The sequence below is a fragment of the Pantherophis guttatus genome, chromosome 2 (genome assembly GCF_059756535.1).
Source record: "Pantherophis guttatus breed Tessera chromosome 2, ASM5975653v1, whole genome shotgun sequence".
NCBI classification, from domain to species: Eukaryota; Metazoa; Chordata; class Lepidosauria; order Squamata; family Colubridae; genus Pantherophis; species Pantherophis guttatus.
The window spans coordinates 223,841,694-223,857,694 of record NC_142064.1 but is presented as its reverse complement, the minus strand read 5'-3'; the positions used below and the strand labels follow the sequence as shown (position 1 = coordinate 223,857,694).

Genomic DNA, 16,001 nt, shown 5'->3' with positions numbered 1-16,001 from the left:
ACCCTTGACTAATGGACCCTTTTGGCAAAAACAACCTCAAATAGGTGTTTCCTTTAACTGTCTATCAGTCTCTAATACTAATGGGGAGGAATTTTCTCATTTCTCCATGCAGAATGTTTTCAGCTGTGCAAGATGAGTGGTTTCCCGCATGCATAGCCAATTTCAAATCATTCTACAACATCTTGATGGGATTTAGATCCAGACTTTGACTTGGCCATTAGAGAACTCTCCATTTCTTTATTTTTTTCAGCCATTCCTTGGAAGGTTTACTGGAATGTTTAGGGTCATTGTCATGTAGCAAAGTTCTCATTTGTCTGAGTTCTAGTCTTCTGACGGATAGTCTCAGATTATTCTCGAGCATCCTCTGATACAATGAAGAATTCATAGTGGATTCTGTGATGGTGAGCTGCCTAGGGCCTGATGCAGCAAAACAGCCTCAAATCATAACATTTCTGCCACTACATTTTACAGTTGGGGTTCTTCTGGTGAAATTCTGTCTTTGGTTTTGATCAAACATCAAACATGATGTATACTTTGGCCAAATATCTCTATCTTTTTCTTCTCTGTCCAGAGCACATTGTTCCAGAAGTCCTGGTCTTGGCAAATACCAGGAATAAACTTTAGTCTTTCCCTGGTGTTCTTTTTGGATAGCAAAGTTCTCATGGCACAACTTCCATGTAGATCTAAGTTGTGCAGCTCTATTTTTAAAAGTAAACTGATGCATTTTGACATCAGTAGGGCAAGAGCTATCAGTAGATTGTGAATATAGCATTCTATGCTCCTTAGAGACTTTTCAGCATCTTGCGTTCTACTCTCATGCCAAACTTACTAGGATGGCCTGACTGGGACAATTTGGCAATTGTTTGAAATCTCCACTTGTAGATGATCTTCTGGACAGTGGAATGATTAATGTCCAATTGCTTGGAATTCCTTTTAAATCCAATCCCAGACCTATAGACATCAATAATCTTTCTGAAGGCCTCAGTGTTCTTTTGATCTAAGCATGGCGATACTACACATTTCAACAGCAAAGAGCAAACAAACTAAGTGTCTGATATTTCAACAAGACAGGTTCCTCCCAGATTTTCTCTAACAAAGTTCTGATCATTTGCACCTGAGTCTAGTTCTAGATATTTGAGATAGTGATTAATGTAGGAGTGTCCTTAATTTTTCCATAGACATTTGCATTTAGGTTTATTTATTTATTATTATTATTATTTATTGAATTTCTATACCGCCCTACTCCCAAAGGACTCAGGGCGGTGCACAGCCATGAAATAAAACACATAAATATACAAAATTTAAAATCGAATAAAATGAATTAAATAAATTTGGCTGAATTAATACCCAATTTAAAATACCCATATTTTAAAATCCATTAAAAATTTAGAATTTACACTTAAAAGGGAGAAGATTTAGGCGAGGCCAGCTTGATGAAACAAAAGCGTCTTCAACTCGCGGCGGAAGGTGCGCAGATCCGGAATCCTCCGTATCTCTGGGGGGAGCTCATTCCAGATCGTCGGTGCCCCCACAGAGAAGGCTCTCCCCCTAGGGGCCGACAGCCGACATTGTTTGGCCGACGGCACCTGGAGGAGCCCCTCTCTGTGGGAGCGTACTGGTCGGTGGGAGGCTGTTGATGGTAGTAGGCGGTCCCGTGAGTAACCAGGTCCCAAGCCATGGAGCGCTTTAAAGGTGGTAACCAGAACCTTGAAGCGCACCCGGAAGACCACCGGGAGCCAGTGCAGCTCGCGCAGGAGAGGTGTTACATGGGAGCTCCATGTTGCTCCCATAACCACCCGCGCGGCCGCACTCTGCGCCAGTTGGAGCCTCCGGGTGCACCTCAAGGGGAGCCCCATGTAGAGAGCATTACAATAGTCCAGACGAGAGGTGACGAGGGCATGAGTGACTGTGCGTAATGAGTCCCGATCTAGAAAGGGACGCAACTGGCGAATCAGGCGAACCTGATGAAAAATCCTCCCGGTCACGGCCGTCAAGTGCTCTTCTAAAGACAGCCGTGAGTCCAGGAGGACGCCCAAGTTACGAGTCCTTTCCGTGGGGGCCAATGATTCGCCCCCAATAGCCAGCGATGGCGAATCCCGAATCTGAGTGATTTTGTCATACAGATATTGAACAAAATCCTCGGCTCTCCCCTCCAAGGGGTCCTCCCGCGCTTCCTGGTGGAGCAGGGAGCGGGTCACCCTAAACAGGGTGGCCGGGCGATTATCTGATGACGCAATAAGAGCAGTAAAATGAGTACATTTTGCTGCTTTTATCGCCACTAGGTAACTCCTAATATAAGATCTTACCAGTGTTCGGTCAGATTCAGAAAGACTAGCCCTCCAACAGCTCTCTAGGCGTCTTTTCCGGCGCTTCATCTCCCTCAGCTCCTCGGTGAACCAAGGAGCCAGGCGAGATCGGCGCCGGGTCAGAGGCCGCAAAGGCACGACTCGATCCAGGGCTCCAGCAGCCGCCCTATCCCAGGCGGCCACTAGGTCCCCAGATGAGGCGTGAGCCAGAACCTTCGGGATTGGCCCAAGCTCCATCTGGAACCTATCAGGTTCCATCAGGCGCCTGGGGCGGTACCATCTTACCGGTTCCGCCTCCCTGCGGTGGGGTGCTGCAGTTCGAAGGTCAAGGCGAAGGAGCGAGTGATCTGACCATGACAAGGGCTCGATGACTATATCCCCTATCTCGAGATCACTCAACCACTGTCCAGAGACAAAAACCAAGTCCAGTGTGTTTCCCCCAGTGTGCGTAGGGCCATGAATTAGTTGGGTCAGGTCCATGGCCGTCATGGAAGCCATGAACTCCCGAGCCACCTCAGACGCCTCACCCACGGATGGCAGGTTGAAATCCCCCATGACCATAAGTCTGGGGGTATCAACCGCCACCGCCACCTTGAATTACAGGATGGACTACAAAATGTAAATGGTGCATGATATTTGTTACATTTGCTTTAGTGGTATTGTTGAAATGAAGACCAAATATCTATATTTTGAAATATATTTAAAAAGTTGAAACATAAAGTGGGGTGTCCCAAAGTTGCTTTTTCAGGAGGTAACTGGACTTTCTTGTTTTTTCTTTTGAAGATGTTTTGCTTCTCATCCAAGAAGCTTCTTTAGCTCTGACAAGGATAGTGGGTAATGGAAGGATTTATATTCCTTGCGGACAGCTGGTAATTTGCATCCTTTTAGAGAGTCCTTGAAGCACTTGGAGGTTTATCTGTATCCTCAGGGTCACCTGAGTAATGTTCCTGGTTCCTGTCTTCAAAAGAAAAAACAAGTTGCCTCCTGAAAAAGCACATTTGGGACAACCATGACCTGGATGACTGAGAATCTCTACAGACATCAAATGGGGTGTACTTACTTTTTCACATAACTGTAGATAAATCTGTACTCCAGATGGAGTAATATTGTAGGCATGCAGTTTCTTTAAGAATGTAGACTGAATTACTTCCATCATGATAAAATACTGGTGAAAGCTAAGATGTTTCATATATAAAACTTTATGGCACTTTGGGTTCCAAAAACATTAAAGGAACAGGAACATAAATGAGTTCATTTTATATACGGGGGGGCGGGGAGGAGGGGGGGAAGCCATATTTCTTAGGGTAATCAAAGTTACATAATCTTGATGGGTAGTTTACCTTCTACTCATAACTGTATTTTTGACCTGAATTGACAGCCTCATTTCGTCTTGCTTTTTCATAATATCTTGCAAAAGGCTTGCTATTGTCAATATTGCCAGCTCAGATAGTTTTATTAAACTAGCCATCGTGTTTGGTAGAGATGTTGTCGTTTTCCATGTCACTGAAAAAAATACTTGTGGGTTCACTCTAGCCTTAACACAAGAGCATGTTTCAGTTCATCCAGCTCTCGAGACCCCACTTATTCTAGCCTTAGGAAAATAAACTTTGATATTTGGAGTTTGCCAATTCTGGATGCCAGGCTTCAGTATTCTCTGTTTCCAATATACTGGCATGTTAGATATAGAAAAACTGTGCTTTTCATTTTGTAATAGTTGCAATATATAGTTGCGTGAGAGCTCTTGTGCTTCATACTGTCCAAAATATATATGACTTTCACTCTTATTCTAAAGAGAAGTTGCCAAAGTTCCCACTGCCTATAGGAGAATGTGTAGGAGAATGTGCAGAAAATTGAAGCCTGAGCACATGCCAAATAAAAGAACACTCTGAAGTTGCACACATCCTTTGACTGCATGTGGATTATATTGATGAGCATTCAGAACACGGCCATTATGTGTTTTTAATCCTATGTTAAATCCTTTTCATATTTTTCTGCACCCCCCTGCATTTTTGGCTCTGTTAACAAAAGTAAACTAATAAAATACGGAACTCATAAAGAACTTTGATCTGCAAATCTAAACATTGGGGTAAAATTTTCTGATTTGCTATAAACAGAAAAATTACTATAAATCATTTTTATACCAAGTTTCCTGTTAGACAACATTTATTGTATTGTATTGCATTTAGCATAGGCCAGGTGCTCTCTGCTCTGTTATGTATGGTAACGTTTCTGCTACCATATTTCCCCAAAAATAAGACCCGGTTTTATATTTTTGGGGGCTGCAAAATAAGCACTAGTGCTTATTTTCAGGGAATGTCTTATTTTTTCCCATGTATGGGAGGCCCACTTCTTCTGCTTGCTCACAATCACAACAGGGAATGAAGCCACGTGGTGCACAACTGTTCAAGCCGTGAGGCAGGTTAGTAGAGCTGCCCCACGCACTGGCTTACCTCAGGTCCCTCACAGCCAGGCCACCACACTTCCAACACCTGCCTAGCCTCACGGCGGGGGTTCCAACCAGCTACATCCAGTAGTACCCCACATGGTCGCCGGCCCACTTCTGCTTGTTTGCGGTCACAATGGAGCAGGAGGCTGAACGACGCGCCAGTGCTGTGGCCATGAGGCGAGGGGTGGGTGAAGCTACCCCACACGCCTCACAGCAGCTTAACTCAGGGCCTCTGCAGCCACGCCATCCACGCCTCGACACCTGCCTTGCCTTGTGGCCGTGGCACGACCATATTGCTTGGCCTCCTGCTCCGTTGCAGCCGCAAGTAAGCAGAAGAAGTGGGCTGGAGGCCACTTGGACTCCTGCTGGACATGGCTGCTAATGCTGCAACCATAAGACAGTTGTCGGGGCATGGATGGCCTGGCTGCGGGGGTTCTGAGGTAAACTCGTGTGGGGTGCTTGCGGTAGGTCTACCCTCCCCCCCACGTGCCTCACCTCACCTGATGTCAGCAGCACCGCGAGCAACCAGACGGAATGGATGGGTCGCTGGCTACCCAGACTCTTAAGTAGGGCTTTGTTAGGGCTTATATTAGGTGTGGAAAAATCATGCTAGGGCTTATTTTCTGGATAGGTTTTATTTTGGGGAAAACACTAATAGAAACACTTTTTCATTTATTTCTCCTGTCATTTGATTAGTAGGGATAGAATAGATATCTTTATTAAGTTAAGTAAAGCAGGTAATAAAGCAAGTAGCTTTAAATTATCATCTGAGTATAAAGGTTGATTGCTGACTACATTAGCAGCATTTATACATATACAATATACATAACTGCATTTATGTAGTGTAATGTAATTAAATATACGGTCAAATATTAAAGTTGTTTTATTTCTGTTTTGTGTATAGGTAGGTTTTGGAGAGTTGCCTTTTGATAGCACCGACAGCTTCAGTAGTTATCCTGATCTGTGTTTCCGAGTGTCAAATTACAGTTTCCTGTGTCACAAGGTATAGGGTGCATTGATTTGACTTGGGTCAATTCTTGTTGTATTCCTCAATATTAAAAGATCTTATATAGAACCAATAATACTCACATTTATTTATGGGACATCTTGTAGAAAATTTCCAGAATAGGAATCTGCTATCAGATAACAATAAATTATTATTTATGAAATTTTTATGCCTCCCAACTCTCAACAAGTCTTGGTAGCTCACAACAACCAAGTTACAATAAAGTCAATAAAACAAAAAATAAAGATAAAAGATGGCAAGCATGATGAATTTTGATCTTTAAAAAGTTTGGAATGGGTACCTTGTCACACACCCCTTTCTGGATCCTGCTGCTTGCCTATTTTAACCAAGAAGATTCCATTATTTGTGTGTGTGTGTGTGTATACACATATACACCCACAAACATATATATGCATGGTTGTTGTTGTTAGTTGCAAAGTCATGTCTGACCCACCGCGACCCCATGGACAACCTTCCTCCAGGCCCTCCTGTCCTCTACCATCCTCTGGAGTCCATTTAAGCTCACGCCTACTGCTTCAATGACTCCATCCAGCCACCTCATTCTCTGATACATATGCATACACGTACATATTCTTTCTCTTTTTGAAGGCATTTTTCTGTGGCCGAAGTGACTATTTCAAAGCCCTTCTAGAGGACCACTTCTCGGAGAGTGAGGAGCTACAAACCCAGCCCAGTATCCCTGTGGTGACTCTTCACAACATTTCAGAGGAGATCTTCATCAGAGTTCTATATTACATCTATAGTGATGACACAGAGGTGAGGTTGGGATTCTTCTCTCTCAGCATGAGGCCTATTAGATTATTCCTTCTAGCAAGGATGACAGTTTATAGAGCAAAATAAACATGGCAGAACTGGCATTGTATGATGCTTTACTTTTATGAAGATAAATAAAATTATCCATTAAATTAAGGTAACATAATCTCTTCCATCCTTTTTTTGATTTTCTTAAAATATTTCTCTATCTTTCTACAATTTTTGTGATTCTTGGCTGATTAACTGGGGTTTTTTTCTTTTTTCTTTTTGCTTGAATTTTACTTGAGACTTTATTAATAAGCAGTAAAGGCATATTTGAATATATAATTTTTTTCTGGTTAAAAGGAAGTGGTTTATTAAATTTGTTCTGTTTCCTAGATTCCTGCCCTATATATAAAATAATTTTAAAAATCCCTCCCCACCCTTATGGATGGCATGTGTCTTCCTCAGCTGCAGGTCCTCTAGCAGAGCCTGGGCGTTTGAGGGTTCTGCGCAGTGTCTTAGCTGTTCCTAGCACTGCAGTCTTCTGGACAAGGGAGCACTGAGGTTGATCCTGGGATCTGTTGGGAGCCATACTCTTCCCAGTTTAGGAGTCACAGTCCCAAATGCTCTTAACACCACTGGCCTTTACTTTCACATATATCTTTTATTTCCATATATATGGATGAGAATCACTCTGTGTGTTTGTGTGTGTGTGTATATACATATGCATACACAACATGCATACACACACACACGTGCATATATCGATACATGTTCATTCTTTCACTTTTGTATTCCTGATAGTAACAAGGAATATTTTTGTAAGGTATATTGTTGGCTTAATAGGAAAGATGGGGGAAAAAAAGTCCCAGAAGCAAAAACTAGTGATTACCAAGAATACTATAGGGATGTATCCATACAGCAAGCAGGAATTGAGCTCAATGGAAAAGTGACTTTACAGAAGCCTGATGGCGCACAGAGTGGTCAGTTTGCCAGTAGAGGGCAGCATACAGTTAGCAAACTGGCCAGAGCTAAAAATAGTTTAAGCTGTTTTTATGCTGCATTTTCTTGTCGCATATAGTGCAAAGTCTTGGTTGCAGCTTTAGAATTTAGAAAATTCTTAATGGAACTAAACTCTATAGCATGGATGCTCTATTTTCTCTACCATATTCTGTCAATTGAGTTCTGAGGAACTTGCTAACCAGGTATTTCCCACAAGTAATGATGAATTTGTTTAATGAGAATTCTTCAAAAAGATAGAGGATATGAAACAATAGTGTGTTTGTGAGGTCAAAAATGATTATAGACACTTGCCCACTAAATATCTTTTTTTCCCAAGATGGTGAATTTTCAGTGTAAAATGGAAGAGTGATAAATGTCACATTCAATCATTCATTATAATGCAGTCAAATAAGCAATGGTCTTTGGACAAAATGAACTTTAAAATAAAGTCATAAATATATGCCTTATTTTTCTAAGTATAAAGAGAAATTAACATTAATAGTCTGAGCCATTAAGTTCCATCAGGTAGTAGTATGATAGGTAAAATGCGAGGTGGAGACCTCATCCCTGTACATTGAATATATATCTCACAATGAGCTAGCCTAATTTCACTGCAGAGGAACTTTGCATGTGTACTGTATACGTTTGTACATGTGCACAGTACTTCATGTACTGAAAGGCAAGAACAAAGGCAGAGAATAGTTGCAGCCTTTCTTCTGAAAACGGATTTTAGGTATTAGATTGCTGTCCACAAGAACTGCTTTGTGCCTCTTTTTTTGCCCTACAGAGTAACCATATTTGCTCTTCAACAGTCGTAAGTGAAAGATAGAAGTAATAGTGATAGCGACTTCTTTCTAGCATAAAAACTCAGTTATTGTGTCTGTCCTCTCCCTAAATTTATCACACCAAGAGGATATGTTGGCTGCTCCACAGTCTTGAGACAATTGTTCTGTAGAGGGTAGATGGTTACAGGAGCTCCTGTTGCTCTGTGGAACATTGTTTGAGATTGTGCACTTTCCCTTTGCTGCCCTGCAGGGCAACAGTAAAGCTGCCAAACCAAGCCATCTGTCCTTGTTTTCCTTTAGCCAGCTAAAGGGCACTTTCTCAGTTGCACTGTCAAGGTCATTTTGAATCAGGATTTCATTCCCTAGGATGTTACTACTCCCGCTAGCTTGGTGTCCTTTGCAAATACAATACAGGTAGTCCTCATTTAAGGATCATTTGTTTACTGGCTATTTGAAATGATAACGGTGCTGAAAAAAATGCTATTTAGACTAGTCCTTGAAGTTTTGGGCGTTGCAGCCACCATATGGTCACTTGATTAGAGTCTGAGCGCTTGGCAGCCTGCCTGCATTTATGAATGCAGGGTATATTTCGATTCTTCCCCTCCCACCCATCTTCCTCCCATCTCTGCCCTTTTGGCCACACTGCACTCCGCTGCCTCTGACCCCCTGCACTTTGCCACCCCTCCCATCCGCAGCTGACCTTCACGAGACAGCTGCTGGCCTCACCTCTTAGCAGGAAGAAGAAGGTAACAAAGGACAGATGGAGGTGCAAGCAAGGTGATCAAAAGAGCAAAGATGGTGGGGAGGAGATAGGTTGATTGGGAGTATTGAAGCACCCTTTGGATGAAAAGGTGAATGGTATGCTCGAAGCACCTGAATTTTGATCATATGACTGCAGGGATGCAATAAGACCCATTGCAGACCCATGATAAATACCATTTGTTTAGCACCATTGTAACTTTGAATGGTTGTTAGGTGAGGGTTACCTATATTGTGAGATAAATGAAAAGACTGAAAATATGAATGCTGTGTGTAATCATTAACAATATTGTAGGTTTATTAACCTTAAATTACACCTGTCCAAATCAGGGAGTTGCGGAATATGATCCCAGAAGACACTTATTATTTGTTGGATTTATACTTCTTCTTTCGTCAAGGAACTTTAGGCACCACACATAGCACTACACCTTTAATTTCCCCCCCCCCAACAGCCCTGTGATGTAGGTTGAGGAGAGAACGTATGATGGTCCCAAGTGCATTTTCCATGGCTGAGATTGGACTACAATCTGTGCCTCCTTAGTCGTAATCCAGGTTGGGTTTTCAATCTGTTTTGTAGTTGGGTTTGGAGTCATACTGAGTCTAGTTGCATTGATACCTTTTTGTCCCAGCAGTTGTCTCCTGAAAACGCCTATGAAGTGCTTTGTGTGGCTGATATGTATCTGTTACCTGGGCTCAAGCGCCTGTGTGGGAGAATTTTGGCACAGGTTCTTGACGAAGACAGTGTTGTCAGCATCTGGAAGATTGCAAAGCTATTCCAGCTGACCCGATTGGAAGATCAATGCACAGAGTATATGGCAAAGATAATTGAGAAGGTAATAAAGAGGAGGTGAAGGACAGCTACTGTAGATATTATTTGTCCGGCAGGCTGCAAATGAATATTTGATACAAAAGGTCTTTAAAACTTAAGTTCCAATAAGCAATTATTTTATTTGTAAAATTTGCTATTTTTTTATTACCATCACCACAGTTGGTTTCTATAGAAATGGATGTCTATAGCGAAATAAATGCTATTTTTCATGTTTTAGTGAGAAAAGTGATAACTCTGCCATTAAAAAGGAGCTGTTTTTTCGTCTAAAAACTTTTATCAATAAAAATACTATGTACAATTGCAATTTATATTTAGCCAAAAGCAAGACAATTCTAAATTTAAAGCAATCCCATCAAAGGTGGAATAAATAGAAGAATATGAAGACAAAAATCTTAACATTGCCAGCTTCAGTGAAACCAGTGATAGATATTCCCTCCTCAACTAATGATCTGATGAACCGAGTTACAGCTCATGAAAGCTTATGCCTCTTAATAAAAAAAATATTTGTTGAAAAAGAAAAGATGATGTCAATTCCTGATTTTTTTCCCCACTTCAAGATATTGTGATGATACACTTTTATTTGTTTCTGTACTACCCAAAAAGTCATGGTGTAGGAAAAAATAATTAATACTTAACAATAATGAGAGAGAATTGGTCTAAAAGAACACATTATGTCAGTTATTCAAGATAATATTCTGTTATTAACCAATGTGTGATGTGTTTTAATTTTGTCAGACCAAACCTTTATAAAATGAAGGAATTTCTTAGAATTTCTCTGAAGTGATTTAAATTTGTCATGAACAAGATGAATTCATAAGAACAGTTAATTTAATTCCTAAGCTGCTTGGAACTTCAGTGGCAATGGTGTTAACATCCATATAAGTGAGAATTGATGTAATTAAGTATGTTTATAAGAATGTTCTTATTTGGCTATAAAGTCTCTTATGCATTGGAAAGTTATTAACTTTTTTTTATAGTTTAAAACCTCTATTCCAAAATTGTTAGTATTGGAATGACTATCATCCTGATTTATATGGCTGCTGTATTAAAATATTTGAAAATATGAAATATAAATATAAAGTATTTTATATTATTGGTGATGTGGTAGGCAAATTGAAGTGATTTGTCTGAACCAGTTGTTTGCCTGATATGCTTAGCACGTGGTTGGTATTTTTAGATAGAGATGTAACATGTGAATGAGATATTCATCCTACGTATTTATGAGATGGGTTGACAGAATTTGGTGTGTGTGTCTGTGTATTATTATTTATAAATTCAGTTGTGTATTTTTTTCCTATATGGAAAATAATGGTTCAAATTTGCATATAAAATGATAACATTGGTTTCATATCTGCTCTCTTTTTTTCATATACTAAATCTTGGATGCATGGACCAGCTTAGGCTACAAGAGAGAATTTGTAAAAGAGTCTGAATTATCATATACATACTTAGGTCACATGCAGCAACGTCCTGTTGCTTTAATCTTGAGTATATGTTGTACATATAGAGAAAGCTACATTTATCATTCTAATTAAATTGATGAGGAAATCATTTTTGAGTTATGCTTTAAGTAGCCTGTAGTACATTGTATATACACACTGTGTGTGTGTGTGTGAGTGTGAGTGTGTGTGTGAATGGATAGATGATAGATAGATAGATAGATAGATAGATAGATAGATAGATAGATAGATAGATAGATATAAATATAGATGATATTGATATCCGCACCAGTGTTTGTCCCCAGTAGAAGGAAATGGTGCTGTTTCTTCCCATGCAATTTCACACATGATTATGGAATATGGAAAATCTATTTGGCCAGCATAAATTTTTCCTAAGTGAAATTCACTGTTCCCTAGTCAATTCACTGATGTTATAAATGGTTCTAATTAGCACTCCCACATAAGTTACAACATTCTTTACTTAACAGGCTTTGAGAGAGGTGTGAAATTCTTTCCTGTCTGTGAAAATGCATCCCCCCCCCCAAATTAGTTTCACTAATACAAAATTCCTCACCTATGTTTTTTTTAATAGGAACAAGCATGGCTCAATTTTGCTTGTCATAGACCCAACAATTTATTTTTTTGTAATTGTCCTTCTCATCTCCAAACCAATATGAGATATTGAACTAATCTCCCCAGAGTTCAGAATTCAAAGAAGTCCTTTTCATTGTTATAGTTTATTGGAAGAAACTATCAAAAACAGAAGCATGAAGTGGAGACAATACTTGCTATGATGTGAGTGAGGCTGCAAACATTCCCCTGTGAGTTGTGTGTTTAAAAGCAATCTGGCTAAAAGGCCAAGGGTCAAGGTTTGATCCCAAGATCCTTAGCTATTGTTTTTAAAAGATTGTGCCATCGCTATATATATATTTTGTTGTTATAGCATTAGAAGGCTGCATTTTTAAGATATATTTTTCATCTTATTCTCAGAGCAGAATCAGGCTGGTGAAAACAGTGGTTTTTAAGGTTAGCCGACTTGCATTCCTATATGCTGCAGGATTCTGCGCTTGAGAATTTACTTTGGTTGCCATTGAAAGCAGTTTGATAAAGATTCTCCTGGATTTATCCATTTTCTGTCTTTTGTTTCTTCAGTTAGTGGAGTTTGAGGAATTTGCAGCAGCAGTGAAGGAGAATGCTGATGCCGTGGAGGAGCGGCAGGAGACGGACTCTATTCCTCTTGTGGACGACATCCGTTTTCATATAACCAGCAACGTTCAAACATACAGTGCCATTGAAGAGGCTAACCAGAAATTAGATGCCCTGGATAATCTTTTGGCTAGCATAGGACTTGAATGTTAACCTGGGAGATTTTCTTGTGTCATTATATGAAGTATCAGTTCAGAATTCATTTCTGCAAAGTTCACATCTTTTTCTCTCTATTTGATTTTCCAATTTCTTTATGTTTTTAAGTTTCCCTTATTTTTTATGTTACTGACTATTGCATCTGGATTAATATTCTTTTCTTCTTCCAGGAAACAGGCCCCCAGAAAAACATGGTTAGGTGTATGTTACATTGTTGAGGAAAGATTTGCATGCCTTATGTAACGAATGTACTGTTTGGCATACAACCAGTTACTGCAGTCCCAAAAAGTCTATCCTTCAGAATATTGACATTCCTGCTGGGTAAAGAAGGAAATGAAAGCTTTTACTGAATTATAAGAATATGAAGTAGTTGGACTAGAAGCTGAGATTGCCTGCTGTTAGTCTTACACTCTAATCTTCCAAATGTGTACAGCTGGATCTGAGCAGACCCTCAGTTTTCTAATCTAGCTGCTTTATTCATCAGGTGATCAAGTTCATTTATTTTATTTTTTTAAAAAAAATCTGTTCTGATCCTTGAAATTTTTGTCACCACTAGGTGCAAATGTAGGTGCAATGACAATAAATAAATAAATAAATAAATGCACGCCCCCCCCCCTTTTCCTGCTATATTGTAGGAGACATTGAGACATGGAAGTTTAGCATATCTGTAGATAGTAATGATCCTTTGATTTTATTAGGCTTGGGGATTCACTCAAGTGATTCACAAATTTTAGCATGGAGTATGTATGTACAAGTGACTGTGTTGTACTTGCATGATACCACAATGGACCGATGGAACATTGTTTCCCTTTGCAGTGGAAGCATAAATTTGTTTTGTGCAGATCCCAATATTGTGAGGCAATAGAAGGTATCATCTTGCTAACTAGTTCTACCCTTTGATATATTGAATGGCAGATGGGAATATATTCACATGGCATAGTCTACACAAGGGGTGTCAAGCTCTCGGCGTCACATTGTCATCACATGATGTATTGCAACTTTTTCCTCCTTTGCTAAACCAGAGGTGGGTGTGGCCAGCGCGTGACGCATCTGATCTGCAGGCCATTAGTTTGACACCCCTGGTCTACACAGTGCAATATTTTAAGGTATACATCATTTGAATTAAGTCAGTTCACATTAAAGTCACCTATGTGAAGGTCTGTATGAAAATTTAACATTCTGTTGTTGGATGCAGTGAGGTGTGGGTTGTCCATATGTACACAGTTCTAATATCTACAATCACCTGTTGATAACAGGTGTTCTGGCTGGCTCCATGTAACTGATTGGCAGGTTTCCTAATTGAGACTACTGCTGTTTCCCTGTTCTGTATATATTAAATCTAAGATATATATAGATAACTCATGAGATTAGTTTAATTACTAAATTCAGAACAGCATACAAGAGACATAGAGGTGTCCTGAACTACTATTTGTCAAGTTTTCTACCTGACCTTTCATAATCTGCATCATCATGCCATATTTACATGTTGCACAGAAAAAATAATTAAGATTCTGTTTATTAAGATCTTTAGTCTGAAGGAAAAAGTGTCCACTACTGTCCAGATCATTATGTTCTTTGTTACTGCCCCCCCTCCCCCCATTAATATAAATGATAAATGGAAAATGCATTCTGGCCATTCAGAGAGTGGGAGGGATGGGATGGGAAATGCAGTAAATCAAGTACTTTAATATAGAAACCATACAGCCAGGGTTCTGTGTCACCCAACCACTTTAGAATTATGTGCTCATCATTAGAGAAATTTGACAAGGAAAAAACTAAATCCCATTTGGCTTATCCTGACTTTATTAGGCAATATTGTTCCTATACTATGGTAATACTGTTAGTGTTACAGCAATTGCGATGGTAGATTAACTTTAGTGAGACATGATGTTGGACTCTAGCACAGTTTTCCATGCACTGATAACTCTTTACACGTAAGGTCAAGAAGTTGTGTATTCTTAATAGTATGTCAAGGAAAGCACACCTCTTAAAGGAATTGTGCTTTATTTAAAAGCATGTGGAACTACCGTAGTCTTGTTATTCACAAACCATAAATAAAAGCCTGGCCAGCATCTTTCTTTTCCTGCATTTTACTAGAAAAATGAAGGGAACTAAAATGCTGAATTTCTTGACGTTTCTTTTTAGCAAATATCTTTGGCAAATATTATAGAATCTTTCTTGTACCAATTTATAAGCCTCCTCCAGTGAATAAGTGGACATCATACTGGAATAAATCATAACTTTTTCTACTTCCATTTTTTATTTGAAACAGTAAATTATTGGAACAAAAACAAAGCACAGTAAGCTTTTTTATACATAACATCCTAATGTTCTCTTCCTTGCAAGCATCTAGTTAACATGATATAAGCACAGAAAATTACTACTGGTAATTGCTATTGGTGGTGTGTTTTTGTTTAAATAAAAAGATTTTTAATAATATTGTCAAGTGAAGATCCAGTTAACTTTTAGATAGGCAGTGAAGGTGGCTGAACAAAGCTTTGTATATAGTACTGAGAATGATAAGTAAATTCAGAATGAATTACCAGTATTACTGTGTTTTGAAGCTGCTTCTCAGTACAGCTCCTTGATGAGCTGTCTCCTTGCTCTGTCTTGTATTTTGTTGGTTGCCCTTGTATAAATCAGAGTTGTGGATAAAAACAGACTAATACCTATTTAACGTATTGTGAAAAGTCACCTTCCTTAAATCCAAAGAAGTTAGGAAAACAATGTATCTCTAATTATTTATTGTATAGTCTTCCTGGCTATTAATTGATTGTAAAAAGTTTAAATGTCAGACTTATTATTATTATGAACTTACTTTTAACCTGGCCCTCTGTTATTTAAAATAAAGAGAATGTAAAGCTTTTCAGAATGGCAATATAATTATATATTTAAAAGCTTAATATACAAGCATGTGTGCAGCAATAAAGAGTCTATTTCATTAATCTGCTTTTCTTCTGCCTCATTAAATACTAAAATTGAGTGCTGTTAAAGTTCCATGTTACTTACGCTTCCAAGACTCAACCTTGATGCCATCTTCCAATCAACAGTAACATTTACTGGTGGGATATTTAATTGCCAGAAGTTGCATAAAATACCCTTTTCAGTTACCATTTAGAGATTATAGCAGCTTGGGAAAATGCTTTATATATGTAGACCTGATACCATTTAATTCGACACTGAACACAATTATCAGACTATTGATATAGAACTTGCATCATTTCTGAATCTGGTCTCATGAGTATTCTATAGTACTTAATTCTGTGTGGTTTAAAAAAAATATGAAAAAGCACAAGCTTTTCATGGCTTTG

The 16,001-nt window shown here is 39.2% G+C and overlaps 1 protein-coding gene across 5 annotated transcripts in view; it reads left to right on the top strand.

Annotated features, from left to right (window-relative positions):
- Window positions 1–15,635, top strand: part of ABTB1 (ankyrin repeat and BTB domain containing 1) — a 30,766-nt gene extending 15,131 nt beyond the window's left edge. For 4 of the 5 annotated variants that reach the window (XM_087887878.1, XM_034431520.3, XM_034431524.3 and 1 more), the window contains exons 9-12: window positions 5,657–5,755; window positions 6,368–6,535; window positions 9,693–9,893; window positions 12,481–15,635. In XM_087887878.1, the coding sequence (XP_087744004.1) occupies window positions 5,657–5,755; window positions 6,368–6,535; window positions 9,693–9,893; window positions 12,481–12,687 (675 nt within the window). In that variant the 3' untranslated portion in view covers window positions 12,688–15,635. Of the gene's footprint in view, window positions 1–5,656; window positions 5,756–6,367; window positions 6,536–9,692; window positions 9,894–12,064; window positions 12,124–12,480 lie in introns of all 5 variants that reach the window. The other variant, XM_087887877.1, reaches the window with a different exon arrangement.
- The last annotated feature ends 366 nt before the right edge of the window (window positions 15,636–16,001 follow it).